The 14,119-nt window shown below is 50.8% G+C and overlaps 1 protein-coding gene across 9 annotated transcripts in view; it reads left to right on the top strand.

Annotated features, from left to right (window-relative positions):
• Positions 1-14,119, top strand: part of RFFL (ring finger and FYVE like domain containing E3 ubiquitin protein ligase) — a 59,933-nt gene that overhangs the window by 33,706 nt on the left and 12,108 nt on the right. For 7 of the 9 annotated variants that reach the window (XM_053910593.2, XM_053910595.2, XM_053910592.2 and 4 more), the window contains one exon: positions 11,597-11,784. The exons of the other annotated variants lie outside the window; for them this stretch is intronic. In XM_053910593.2, the coding sequence (XP_053766568.1) occupies positions 11,605-11,784 (180 nt within the window). In that variant the 5' untranslated portion in view covers positions 11,597-11,604. The remainder of the gene's footprint in view (positions 1-11,596; positions 11,785-14,119) is intronic. 9 annotated transcript variants of the gene reach the window in all.

Here is a 14,119-nt window from a genome sequence, read left to right on the forward strand (position 1 = left end):
TTTGTATCCTTTGCAATTCTCATCACGGCGCCTTTCCGGGCCCAAGCCCCTCGCGGGCACTGAAGCCTTCCAGAAGCGTTTTGATGTAGGGAAGGACGGCTTTCATGCAGGAAAGGGATGGAAGGGATGGTCTTGTTCGTCTTCGAGGTTCTCCCTTTCTGGTTTTCTAATGTATTCATCATCAATCTTAATATTTTTCTGTTACTTTTAGAAGGTTGTCTCTTACCATTCATATTCCTAAGTAATCTTAGCAGACATTAAAAGTTATCTTCAGCACGGATGAGGTAGGCAGCTACTATTAGGTTTTTTTCTTACAAGTATTTATGTGGTAATATGGGTTTAAACCCCCTAATTTGCTCATCATCTTGGAATCATGATTGCGGTTTTTCAGTCATGAATTTGTTGCCTTCCACCCTTCACCCCCCCCCCAAAAAAAAAAAAACCTCTAATGCTGTCACCATTAGTAATGCTTCAGCAAATACCTGGTGACTACATTTACCTGGCACTAAGGCTGGGACCAGCGCTGGAAAATAGACTTCACTCTTGTTTCCTGTTCCACGTGCCACACCCCAGCCTCAGTCGGGCAATTGTTAAATGCAGCGCTATTTGAATGCCCGTCTGCCCGGAACGCATGCGATGCAGAGACCTTGCCTGTGTTCGTTCCTCTGGGAATCCGCAGCAGCTGGGAGAGGGTTTGGCTGACGGTATTGCTAAATAGACAACCAGACGAGGGAATTACAGTTTTGGGGCAGTGTAGTACGATGCACAGACAGGGTGAGAGGTTTCCCTGAGGACATAGGTGCCGTGTGTGGAGCGAGGGTGGGGCACAGTGGTGAAGGCTGAGAAAATAGCTTGCAGGAGGTTCCTCGAGGCAAAGTAAGCTTGGTATTGGAGGGACCGACGGAATCGTAGGTGGGCTGCAGCTAAGAGCAGGGAGAGGGAGCTCCTGAGCTCTGCGGATGTGCTTTCATTATTATTTAATGATTACCAGTGAAAATGATATTAAACGGAAGGTAATGGAGCATTATTTGTAGTTGACACAGTTAAGTCAAAACCCCTACTCAGGCCTTGACTGGTGTGGCTCAGTTGTGGCTAACCGAAAGGTCGCCGGTTTGATTCCCAGTCAGGGCATGTGCCTGGGTTGCTGGTTTGGTCCCTGGGCGGAGTGTGTACGAGGGGCAACCGATCAAAGTTTCTCTCTCACACTGGTATTTATCTCCGTCTGTTTCTCCCTCCCTTCCCCTCTCTCTAAAAATACATAAATAAAATGTTTTTTAAAAACCCATAACCCCCTACTCAGCTGGAACAAAGCTAGACCAGAATAGAAACTGAAACACATCTTCAGTATTGATTAAGGGCTTTATTTTTAGAAATTTGGAGTCTGTCTATGGCATTACTACCCTGAAGTTGTAGTAAGTAGGAAATGCAGATGACTCAGTGGATGTACAAATTAAAATGTTGGCTCCCCAGGGATGGTTGTACTGTCTACTCACCTTTTACCAGGTCCTCGAGTGTTGAAGGGTTGGCTTGGTGGGTGATTGGGTAGGTACCCCTTTTTGGTGTCTCGGGAAGAGAGTAGAAACTGGTACTAAGTATTTCCTCCCTGCCAGCCACTTTGTGTGTCTCCCTTGTCTTCTCCCGCAGTCCGTCCATTGGCCTCGCTCTCCCAGGGCACAGGCCTTTGGATTTCTAGTACTAAGGGCAGGGAACACGGATGGTGAAACAAGACCCCCTCTTTCTGTAGGACTACAGATTAATTAAAGAAGCTAGACTTAACATTCTTTTACTCTCCAGCTGTGTGACCCTGGTCCAGTCACCCAGCCCTCTTCATTTACAAAATGAGCATTTAAGTTCTGACGTTTGCAGGATTATTGTATTAAATGAGGCAATAGATGCAAACCTAACAACTCACTTGGCTCATGTTAGCTGTTTTGTAGTGTACTTTTTCCTTAAAATGTATAAATTTCTAGGATCATCGGAGAAGGGACTTTGGGACCCCTTGTTCTGAATAACTCCCCCACTTTTCCTCTTGTCTGCCACCTGGGATGACAGCACAGACGATCCTCTCTCTCCCCTAATGCTTCTAAAGCTTTGATCACTTTTATTAAAGTATCACTTGGGAAGTGGAGAGAGGAGGCTGAGCCTGAGATCTGGTGTCTTTGAAACCCTTACCAGTCAGTGTGGATAGAGGCTCTAGAAGCTGGTTTGGAGAGAGGCAGATATTTAACACTAGTCCCTTATAAAGCCTGCCATTGACAGAAGGTGTGGTACTGCCTTCTGCTCTTTCTGCAGGACCGAAAGCCTGGTAATTTGCCTAGTACTTGCCGTGTACCTTGACCAGTAAAAGTATGCTCTCTTTACACTGAGCACCTATGAGGTCTGTTTGGAAATAGTCCAGCCATTGTTAATATAAGGAGAATGGTTTGCGTGACATGGATGTAACCTGGCAGCCAAGGAGAGGGGACTGGAATGCAGATGCGTGAACAATGACGACTTCACTGTACTAGTCAGTGGGGGCGGTAGATGCTGTTGAGTGAGCATGTGTACTGTGTGGCTGTCACATTCAAAACGAGCGAGTAGAGCAATGAATCTGCACCAGACTTTGCATTAAGCTTGGACAGTCCTCCGCAGGAACTACTGTGATGATTCAGAAGGCTGCAGCCATGGGCAACTGGTGATTGGCAGCTTCATCACGACAGGGCGCCCACTCATGCATCACGTCTCGTGCAGAGTTTTTGGCAAAACAACAAATCATCCAGGTGACTCAGCCCCGCTAACAGCCCAGATTTGGCGCCCTGAAACATCTGGCTTTTCCCAAAACTAAAATCGCCTTTGAAAGGGAAGAGATTTCAGACCTTTGATGAGATTCAGGAAAATAGGATGGGGCAGCTGATGGCAATTGGGAGAACTGTGTGAGGTCCTAAGGTGCCTCCTTTGAAGGGGACTGAGGCGTCATTGTCTTACGTACCATGTTTCTTGTATCTTCTTCAATAAGTGTCTCTATTTTTCATATCACATGGCGGGATTCCTTCTGGACAGACCTCGTGCTCCATCTCAGCCTGTAAAGAATATGCATGCCCCTTCCGTCACACTGAAGCTCAGAGAGGCGGATTTCTCAGGCTCACTCAGTTACTCTGTGTTAGAGCCAGGGTTTAAGCTCAGGTCTGACTGAGTCTGAAACCAGAGCAACACATGTATTTGGGAACTTCTTTTTTTTTTTTACTGTTTTTTAAAAACTTTGCAATAAAATGAAATTCTTATCTAGGAAATATGCATTATCCATCATGCACATCCAAAGGACTGCCTTGGAGGTTTCCGAGCCTTCGGGAGCGTTTTCCTCTGCTGTGTCCCAGCCTCGTGAAACATCCCTTGTTTGTGTCCAGCCCGTCTGCCACTTCAGCAGGGCTGTCGGTCAAATTTAGGCCTTGGGTTCCAAAGTTCCACCTTTTACTCATCTCCTCTGTGACTTAGGTGTTCTGCATTCTTGATTCTCAAATAAAAGCTCTGAAACAGTCTCAGTATCTCGGAGAATGCACTCATTGCCCCACCCCCAGCTAGTGAGGCCAGTCCCTCCTGCGGTCTGGTCTGTGGGTTGCTTGCTCACAAACGCGACATTCTCCCCGCTTGGTGCTCACTGTGTTATCGCCAGCACTGCGAGCCGTCCCTGGAGGAAGGGGGCGCCTCAGGCAGGTTCACCGGAAAATTCCCAGTACTAATTCTGAGATTCTGTTTTGAAGTCAACCGTTTCAAGGGAGTTCAAGTTTCTTTTCAGACTAACTTATTTTTAAAAGTAAGCAGCCTTCCAAGTTGAGAGATGATTGTAAAATTCAGGTGGGTTCTCAGAATGATGATCGATTCTCTACTGTGTGGGTGATGTGATCAACTGTGCCAGAGCCCCTACCCAACCCAGCCCCTTGGGGTGGGGACCTCAAGCTTTGGGTGGACAGAGAGAGACAGACGTTGGGCTTTCCAACCGGTCATCACTACTGAACGTCTCTCCAGGTTGATGCCGGGTTAGAATTGTAACTTATAATTTAATGGTAATTTATTTTAGTGTGCTATTTATGGAGCACTTAAGTGTAGGTTAGGCGCTTTATGTAAGTTCCTGCTCATCCCTACAGTTACCTTCCAGGGGAGGTATTATCTCTCTCCTGCACGTGAGGAAACGGCCTTAAAAAGCTTAAGTCACCTGCCCAAGGTTAGCTACCCTTTGTTTTTGATACAGGACTTTTCCATAGTGACTTTGTGACACTGTAAATACTGGGGAAATGCTTTGGGCCCTAAGGAGAGATAACTGGTGCCCGTTCCTCGGCTGTGTTGGTGAAACTCCGAATGTTCTTTTGCCTCCGTTGGTTTGTTCCGCAAAGTATCTGTGTGTCTGCTGCGGGAGTGGCAGTGTGCACGGTGCGGGTGAAAGCGTCCGGGCAGATGAGGTTCCTGCCCTTGGGCTGTAGACAGGCAGTGCAGTCACAGATTATGGTCATTACCGCGAAGGAAACTCAGGCTGAGGAGGGCTCCTCTAAAGAGGTAAAGATGGAGCTGAGATCTGAAGGATGGCAAGGGGCGCCAGGTGAGCTTGCTGTGCTTAGAGAACGGAAGGCGCCCGGCGGCTTGCAGCTGAGTGACGGTGAGGAAGGTAGCAGGACGGGAGCTGGAGAGGGAGGCGGGGGCCGATGCACGCCCAGGGTCTTTGACTCACATAAGGGGTTGGAAGTTTCGTTCTAAAATACAGTGGGAAGCCATTGGAAAGCTTTTGCAGTGTGTTCTGAGGGGAGGAGGGAAGTGGATGATGCCGTGGAGAAAGAATCGGAGAGGGGCAGGCACCGAAGCGGGAGTCTAGTTAGGGGGCTGTTGCAGAAAGACGGCAGAGCACAAAGTCCCTGCCCCCGTGGGCTTTTTATTTCAGTTAGGGGGCACAGCTAGCAAATAGGCAGATAATAGTAGCCAGTACTGAATAGCATTCCTGAGATTAGAAAGTGACGTTTAGAGGGGTGAAGGACAAGAAAGAGCCGAGCATGTGGTGTTCTTGAGAGAGTCCAGGCGGAAGGAACAAACCGCAAGTTCCAGGGGATGAAGCAGGAAAATGTGGGCGAAAGATGGGAGGTGGTGACTCAGACCACTCTTGGGTGCGGGGAGGGGGGGGGTGGAGATGGTCACTTCGGAGTCTTCAGCTTCAGGATGGCATTTAAAGCCACTGGCTGGAGCTCCTTGGGGGAGGGAGTGGGGTGGAGAGGGTGCCGGAGACAGCCTCGGCCCTCCCAGCATTTGAGAACAGGGGGAGGGGGAGAAGCTCTGAGGTGGGGGACACCAAGGGCACAGAGTTCTGGAAGCTTAGAAATGATTGGAAGCGAGAGTGTCTGAAGGAGGAGGGAGGAAGGGTCACTGTGTCCAGCACTGCCAGGGGTCGAGCAAGACAGAGACAGCGCTTGGACCTGCCTGGACACTGGGAACTCCTTGGGGACCTGAGAAGAGATTAGGTGGAATGGAGAGGTTGGGCTCGACGGGGAGGTCTGAAGAGTGAGTTTGAGGTGGAGGAAGTGGAGTCAAATATTTGGAGAAATTTTGATATAGAGGAGAGCAGAGAACAAAGGGGCCTTTCCTGAGGAGCGGGGGAACGTGGGGTCAGAATGGTTTTCGTTGTTACTGGTTTTTGCAAATTACAAATGTCGTCCTAGATGCTTTAAAAACCTCTCCTGTGTAAACTTCTGACCGAAATGTAACAGGAGCAGCCCACGAATTGTAAGTTAGGGTTTGATGAATTAATAAGCTTCACCGTCTGAGCGACTTACTTTCAAATCCCGGCTTACTTCCTTTAGCTATGACCTTTCACAAGTCACTTAACCTCTCCAAACCTTGGCTTTGCCGCCGAGGATGGGAGGAAGTAATCCTCCTTGCCAGAGTTGTTGTGAGGATCACGTGGGATGACACCAGGTGGTACCGAGCTCAGTGCCTGGCGGACAGACAAGCATTCTTCCAGTGAAGGGCCACTCTCTTCTCTACCTGTTCACATGTGTCCTTACTCACCAGTTGTTTCGGAGAGGCGCAGCTAGGCCACGTTGATAGGTGTTTCCCAGCATTTCTTTTCAGAGCCGTTGCACTTGCACTTTAATTGCTTTTTAGGGATAATCTACAGATGAAGCAAAGCCTGTTCTGTGTTAACGATCCGTTGCGTGGGATACTTTTCCTTACGCACTTGCAGCACAGGGGCTTTTGGTAATTCCGGGGGTACGGTAGCGAGAGTCTCGCTGTGCTGGGGGTGATCCTGTAAGGCAGGCTTGCCATCTAGCCACTTTCTGACGTGCCATGTCAGAAAGGTACTTCTTGGAGGATTGGAGTTATTTTAATGGGGTATTTTGAAAGGATTTTTTATGCAGTGGGTTCACCATCATCAGTGTGTTAATTCCAAGGTGTTGCTGTCTCTGCACCGCGTGAAGCCTGCCTGCTCTTGCAGAGGTAGCTTGGCACACAGGCCAGGCAATCAGACTCACAACAGGTTGGGTTGGACGGGGACCTGGGGGACTTGACTTCACTGCCGTGGATTCTGGTGGTCGGCAAGGTGGTTTGGAGTGGCAGTGCCCACCGGCGCCGATTTTACTAGGATGCCAGTGCTCCGACCCCTCCGCACCACGGGTCAGACTCTCCTCCTCCGCGGGAAAGCCCACGACCGCCACGGGTCCACTTAAAATTACTTGGCGTGGTCAGGCAAACAAGGGAAGAAGTCACGTTCCCTCCCCTCTTGCCTGTGACTCTGACCGCACTCACCCTGCCTGGCACAGGTCCCTTAGCTCACCTTGCCGTTAACACCGTAGTTTTCCTGCCCAGCAGGGTGCAGTCTCCCAAGAAACACCAGCGGACTTCCCGAGGTGACGAAATCCCATGTGCCAGCCAGCCGTTCGTGCCTCATTGCACAGGACTCTTCCACAGGGAACAGTGAATTCTCCTGCTCACCCAGCCCTGCGTCTCTCCTCCTCCTTCCCTGTAGGCAGAGTGGGAGAGGAGGCCTGGCCGTGTCCAAACACACTCAGTAGGACAGCAGAGACTGAACTTGAGGATTACATCTCCAAGCCCCTCTTTTCTGAAGAGGGTGAGGGGAATCGGAGAAGGAATTCCAAGCCCTCCGTGACGATTTGATAATGTTGTTCCAAGACCAGAAGGAAGTGTGCAGCTCAGAGAGGGCAGTTTTTCAACATTGTCAGCATGGGGAGAGTTCCTCGTGCCCCTCACAACTGGTTCCGCTTTCATTCCTTTAGGTGGCCCCGGCAGACGCCAGGTGTGTGAATCTGCTCAAGGAAAAAATGCTCCCGAGGGAAAGTGTTAAATAAAGTTGGTATAGCAATGTTAAAATGGCAGACTTTCCTTCCACTCCCTGAAATAACCCCAGATATAGTCATTATTAGGCCTTGGGCTTCCCAGTTTGGCCAGAGAGTACTTTTAACTGACCACATTAGGAAGTGCATCTTTTTGGTATTTAAATGTACTCAAAGGGTCTGCTGACTGTGGGGGCCGTGCGGAGTGAGCAGGTGGGAGGGATTTTGGCAGTGGGCATCTCTCCACCTTGCCCTTTCCAGAGTGGCCCCTTCCCCGAGTGCTCGCATCCCCAGGATAAGACGGCCCCTCACCCAAACACGGGGCCTGCGGAATAGCAGAGTGGCAAATACCAGGTCTTCTCCCAGAGCCCAGTCCTGGCTGGAGCGGCCAGCTCCTTGAACAGGGCGAGGGCTTTTCCTTCCGAGCCCTCCGGAGGAGGCAGGCTGGGTGAGAAGCAAAGCTGAGAGAACAGAAACAGTTCCGTGGGGACGCGTCTTCTCGATTCCCCGCTTTTGTGTCAGGATGGCCTCCGGCGCCTCACTGGGCCATAGTCCCCTGGGCGCAAGGACCTCGTCAGTTTGCTTTTGGTCTCCCTGGTGCCCAGTGCATAGCCGGTGCTTTCTAAGTGCGTATTGAGCACAGGAATTCAAACGACGTACAGCTGGCCGGTTTTCCAGTATTTTCCTACTGTTCGTGCCTTCCCGAGAGGGTCCCCCCATATCTCTTACATTCCTTATCTCTTAGGAAACCATCGCAACATGTAGAAAAGTTTGTTCTTTTCTTGTGGTTAAGTGCCTCCCCCTTTCCTTTTTATTTCCCTCTTTTACGTTTCTCTGCGAATGCTGTAAGCTTGTCTGCGGTCACATCTCTCTTCACTTCTGTTCACTGGTGAGAGGGAGGACCTTTTTCCTGCCCAGAATCTCTCTGATCACTGGGTCACTTTTCGTTCTCCTCCTGGCCCTTGCTGCCATTTATTGCCATTTATAGCTCCCTTCCTCTATAGTCTCGTAGTCTTTGGGGCTTTCCTCTGCAGTCTTTAAATACGTCTGCATTCTCTGGTTTCAGTGACCTGGGTCCTTTTCAACTCCCGCCTTCTCTCTCCCGTGTGCATTCAGAAGTTTCTTGGAAGAGTAATTTATCCTTACAGTCTTGGCAAATCCTCGCTTTTCATTCACTTTCTAACTTATGGCTATTTTCCTAAACTGTTCAAGTAAAGAACATACCCACATTCTCCTAAAACTAGATCCATGGGCATTTCCCATTTTTTATTGTGTTCTCTCTGGGTCATGTGATAGCGTGGGTAATTTCTTCTTGGAACTCCTAGCACTCTTTCAGCTTCCCACCTCCGAGCATCTTTCTCTCTATGTTCTGCATGCTGGTTTTCCTCTGTTTGCCCTTTATTTAGATCAGGTCTTCCCAAGGGTTCTCCCAGACCTGCCTCTCTTCTGACCTGACTCTCAGTCTTCTGGCCCACTTTGTGTTTGCATCATGCAGAAGGCGGAGGATTCCCAAGCCTTCATCTTCAGCTGAGATCAGACCCCTGTGCTATGTACATGTCAGCACCTCCCACAGGTACAAAACCGACTGGGCATCTCAACCCGTGCCCCGCCTTCACACACAGACATACACCTGCTCTGGGGGCGTCATCCCGGTTACTGATTCCACTGTCTGTTTTGTCGTGTAAGTCAGAGACCCTGGGATTTATCCGAGACCGTTTTCTTCCTCCTGTCCCCCCACCCCTTCAGTTCGTCAGCACAGACTGCTAATTCCGGCAGAGACCTTGGCACAAACCCAGAAAGCCAAATGGTAATGGTGGTGAAATGCCTGCTTTTGCTTTTTGCCCGTGCACTCCCAGAGAAACTGTAGTTAGGGTCCTGGTATTATGGCAGTAGCAACAACTAGTGTTTATTCAGTGCCTCACAGCCAGGGAAGGTCCAGAGGAGGAAAATGAAGTACAGAAGGGCTGTGACTTGGTAGAGGTGGATAACGTAGCCCGTAAGTAGTAAAACAGGGTTTGGGACGTGTGCTTTACCCAGACCCTGTGGTCTTTGTATCAGTACACACTGTCTCAGCTGCTCGTCTCGGCAGACGCCTTCGAGAACTGCCGAGTCCCCCCTCAGAGGGCTGCTGCTCCACTGTCGTCCCGTTCTCTCACCAACAGAGAGCCCGCTTAACTACCTGCGCTTTCCTCCCTCAGTCCGTGTGAGCTGCTGATGGCAAACAAGGCAGGTTGCACCCCTGTCTTCGGGAGACTTAGAGTCTTCAGTCAAGAAATAGTCAGAAACATTTTTTAAGATTTTATTTATTTTTAGAGAGAGGGGAAGTGAGGGAGGAAGAGAGGGGGAGAAATATTGCTGTGCAAGCGATACATTGATTGGTTGCCTCTCACACGCCCCCAACCTGGGACCTGGCCCGCAACCCAGGCACATGCCCTGACTGGGAACAGAACCGGCGACCTTTCAGTTTGTAGGCTGGCGCTTAATCCACCGAGCCACACCAGCCAGAGCAAGAAATGTCTTTGTGTAGGAAATGGAGCAGATGCGTGCTTAGTTACGATTTAAACGTTGTGTGAGATTCATTGGTTCACTAGTCCTTGTTGCGCCACCTCCCTGCTGGGTACTGTATGACCGTTGTGGTCCCTGTTCCCCGGTGGTCACAGCCACGCGGGGAGGCAGGTGTTCATGGAACCTGCCTACAAAAATGAATGGGTTGTATCACAGGTGCCCTGGAGGCAGTGCTGGGAAGCTAAAAAGGCCCAGAGTAGTCCGAGCCCTAGGTTATACCTGTGTGAGCCAGAGAGTTCTGTCTGCCCGGCCTCTTTCTTTCTGTTTATAAAATGGCCAAGGTCAACACTGTTGGCTTCTTAGTTTCTTCAAGCTTATCACGTCTTTGAACTGGGATTTAACAAAGGCACTTTGAACAAGGCGGGAGGCAGAGCAGAAAGTATCGTTCTTTTGTGTGACCTGATTATTGAGTACTAAACACTAAGTGTTCCATTTATTATCTCTGCAAACAGCGAGTTCGGGCTCAAAATGTCCGTATTGACCTCCTTGGTGTACTGAAAAACACACTCTTACTTTATCACAGCAGTGTTTGGCATTTTGGTGGGCTGTCTTGCAATCCTTGGGTTATTTTGACACTTGAGAGATTAGCTCCTCTTTGTTTTGTGATTTTAAAAAGTCAGCTCTGGCTGGTGTAGCTCAGTGGATTAAGTGCAAGCTGGAAACCAAAGGGTCGTAGGTTCTATTCCCAGTGGGCACATGCATGTCTTTCTGGCCAGGTCCCCAGTAGGGGGCGTGCAAGAGGCAACCACATATTGATGTTTCTCTCCCTCTCTTTCTCCTTCCCTTCCCTGTATCTTAAGATAAATAAATAAAATCTTTAAAATAGAAATAAAAAGTCATCAGTCCCCTTGTCCCTAGTACTTGTATTTGGCGTGTGAAATGGGAATAATGGTCCCAAACTTTCTAATAAACTCACAGAGGCACTGACTCAGCAAGGAAGCAGAGTTTTATTTGTTGAGCATGGGCTTTGGGCATGACTGCTGGGTAAGGTGCGGATGTGAGTGCGAAGTGTCGCTGCTCTCTGGGAGTTACCGGTTCGGGGGCAGAAAACAACGGGTGAGTGGCCAGAATGTGATGGGAGTTCGTGGGGGGCTGCCGGTACAAACATAGGGGTGGCTAGCTCTGTTGGTTGGTGGGAGGGAAACCGGGCTGGGACGTGGCCAGTGGCACGGTGTAGGGAAAAGAGCGCTAGGGTTAGACCCAGAAGACCTGCGTGTTCCGAATCTCGGTTTTCCAGATAGTGAAAGCTGTGACCTGGACTCCTTTAGCCAGGGCTGCCTCACCTGTGTACAGGAAATAATAACACCGCCTCACATGGTCGATGTGAGCATGTAGTTACACAGTGCGTGGGCACGATTCAGTTCTGTGTCTGAGCTCTAGCGACAAGGTCATGTTCCTGAATAAAGTGGATGTTAGGCCACTTGCGAAAGGTTGTATTTGAAGTTAGACCTCAGATTAAACCCAAACGGGACAGCAGCCTTTCAATTTCAAGGGTAGTGTGCCCACTCGGTAGCCCGGGCCGTCCTGGCAGATGCGGCGTCTGGTTGTTTCCTACGTGCGGAGGCAGCTGTGGTGGTGGAGGACCTGCCAGGAAACCCCGATGGGGGCAGTGGGAGGGATTTAAGCACCTTCCCCCCCACACCTGTGCCCTCAGGGGCAGGGGTCGGGGCGCAGTAGAGGTATGTCTTAACCCCTGCCCTTTCTCCTTCCCTCCCTTTCACCAGACTTTATCATGTGGGCGACCTGCTGCAACTGGTTCTGCCTGGATGGGCAGCCTGAGGAGGCCCCGCCATCCCAGGGAGCCCGGGCGCAGGCCTACTCCAACCCTGGGTACAGCTCCTTCCCTTCTCCGACAGGCTCAGAACCGAGCTGCAAGGCCTGTGGGGCCCACTTCGCAAACATGGCCAGGAAGGTAAGTGTTGGCTTCTCGGCCTGCTGCAAGCTCAGGCCCTCGAGCCGCTCACTCGCCTTCCTGTTCTGCCCCCTGCCTTGCCTTTGCTTAGGCAATGCCCGTAACCCAGGCCCATCCCTTTCACAAAAGCAGTAAAGGAGAGACTAACCAAGCAAAGTCAGAGCATCTCAGCGCAGATTTGGGGCTGGCTAGACCTGCGTTTAGATACCAGCTGTGTGATGGAGGCTTTCTTGACATCCACTTTCCCGTTTATAAAGTGGGATGCGATAGTTGGGCCCGCCTCACAGTGCTGTGAGGGTAGAGGAGGCAAGGGGCAAGAGGGTCCCGTGCAGTGCCTTCGGTGCAGCGGGCGCTCCCTGTTCCTCACTGTGTCCGTCGCTGCCCTGGGGGCCCGACTGCAGATTCACTTGCTCCGTTACCGGCGGCAGTGTCAAGGACGTCTCCGGCCCACCAGGACCCTAGCTCCACAGCCTGGAGCTCGCGCACTGTGGCGATTTCATTTGAAGTGCCCGGTGGCCATGCTTTCCAGATTTTGGCGGGCAGGGAGGAAACTTACTGGCGGGGTGCTGCTGCTGGGTGCAGGCCCCCTCCGTCAGCTGCAGAGGCAGCGTGCTCTCCGGCCAGGCTCCGCGACCCAGAGAAGGAGCTCCTGCGTTCTGCAGTCTTCTGTAGGATGAGCAGTTTGCAGCCCAGGATGTGGTAAAGGGGGATGGTGGGGAATTTGAGAGGAAAACGTTATTTTTATACCGTCTGCTCTATGCCAGGGCTGTTGTAAGCAATTTAGGTCTGTTTCATTCCGTCCTCACAGTAACGCTGTGGTGTAGGTTTAGAGTTCCTGAACTCCCGTTTTATAAGAAACTAAGGCTTAGAGTTTGATAGTTAAAAGGAAACTATGTGCCAAGTTCCTGACAAGTAGCATGAGAGACATTAAAATACTCTCTCTCCTGTCCTCAGATAGCACCTCAAGGGCACAAAGTTCTTAAATGGCAGAGTCGGGATTCAAACCCAGACCTCTGGCTCTCAAGCTCTCTCCTCCAGGACATTCAACATGTTAGAATTTGTGTAGCTTGAAGTGTTGGCCACCCGCCCTTTTTATCTGGAAGAGGATGGAGGATGGGCGCTTTGCCCTGCAGGCTGTGTTTTGCCTACACGTCACTGCCGTGCAGCAGAGGTGGGCACGTGGCAGAGCTTGGCTGTGATTTGCTTGGCCACCCCAGGCCCTGTGAGGACTGGGCCAGAGAAGCTGCCGCTGGCCAGCGGGGTGCCCCTCCTTTCACAGGTAGACTGAAAGGTTCGGTCTGTAGTCAATAGACTGAGACTGAGTGGAGAGTAGAAGGGCCTTGGAGCCACCTGGCCTCGGTCTTCTCAGTGATGGAGACGGTGGGGGCAGTGAGGATCTGGGATGAGATGGCAGGAGGGCTTCTGGGTACTTGGCGCGTGCCTCGCGCCGAGGTTGGCGTTTCAAACGCCTGTCGTCATTCAGTCCTTCCAGCAGCCTGTGAGACCTGTACTGTTGTTCGTTCCCACTTTACAGATGAAGAGAGTGTCCTCTCTATCTAAGGGAGTAGTTTCAAGGGCTCCTCGGGCAGGGGAGGACTGCCGGATGGGCAGAGATCTCGGTGTTTTCGCAGTTAGTGAGGAATGTTAGGAACAGCTGCTGGGAGAAGTGGCGAAGTAACTGGCCTGAAGGGACAGAGAACAAACACCCGTATTTAAGTCGTGGGTTTGTGATGGGCTTGTTTGAACCTTATTTTTCTTAATCTCAATCTCGTGTGTATAACTTGTTGTTACTGAACAATTTAAAAAACTATTACAGTTATGTGAGTGTGCCACTCACAGAGTCAAGTTGTTCAACAAAGTTTGTTACAACAGGAGGGCCCTTTCTCATTTTGCTCCCTCAGAGGCACCTGCTTCCAGCTCCTCTGGTTGGTAGTTGCCTCCACTTCACTGATGGGTATGGACACACTCACAGCTGACCCCCCTGCACCGTCATACATCCACGGGTAACTTCTGACTCCCCCAAAACTTACCTGCAGTTTCTCAGATCCGCAGGTGATTGTGGACCGCCCCCCTCCACCCCTCTTTAAAAAATGTCAGTTACACCCTGTGGAGCGGAAATGGAGAGAGAAAGAGCAGAGAGGCCAGGGCTGGTGAGCCAGGTGCGGGGCCTGGCATGTGAAGCACGTTGGAAACTTGGGAGGAACAGGCGGATCTAGCGAGTACTTGACATTTCTCAGCTGGAGGAGAACGGGAATGAGCGAGGAGAGAACGTAAGTGAGATGTGTTTCCTGCCTTCCGAGAGCTGCCAGTCTCACGAGAGGCGGCAGGGGCTGTT

Source organism: Desmodus rotundus, chromosome 9 (assembly GCF_022682495.2).
Source record: "Desmodus rotundus isolate HL8 chromosome 9, HLdesRot8A.1, whole genome shotgun sequence".
Lineage (NCBI taxonomy): Eukaryota > Metazoa > Chordata > Mammalia > Chiroptera > Phyllostomidae > Desmodus > Desmodus rotundus.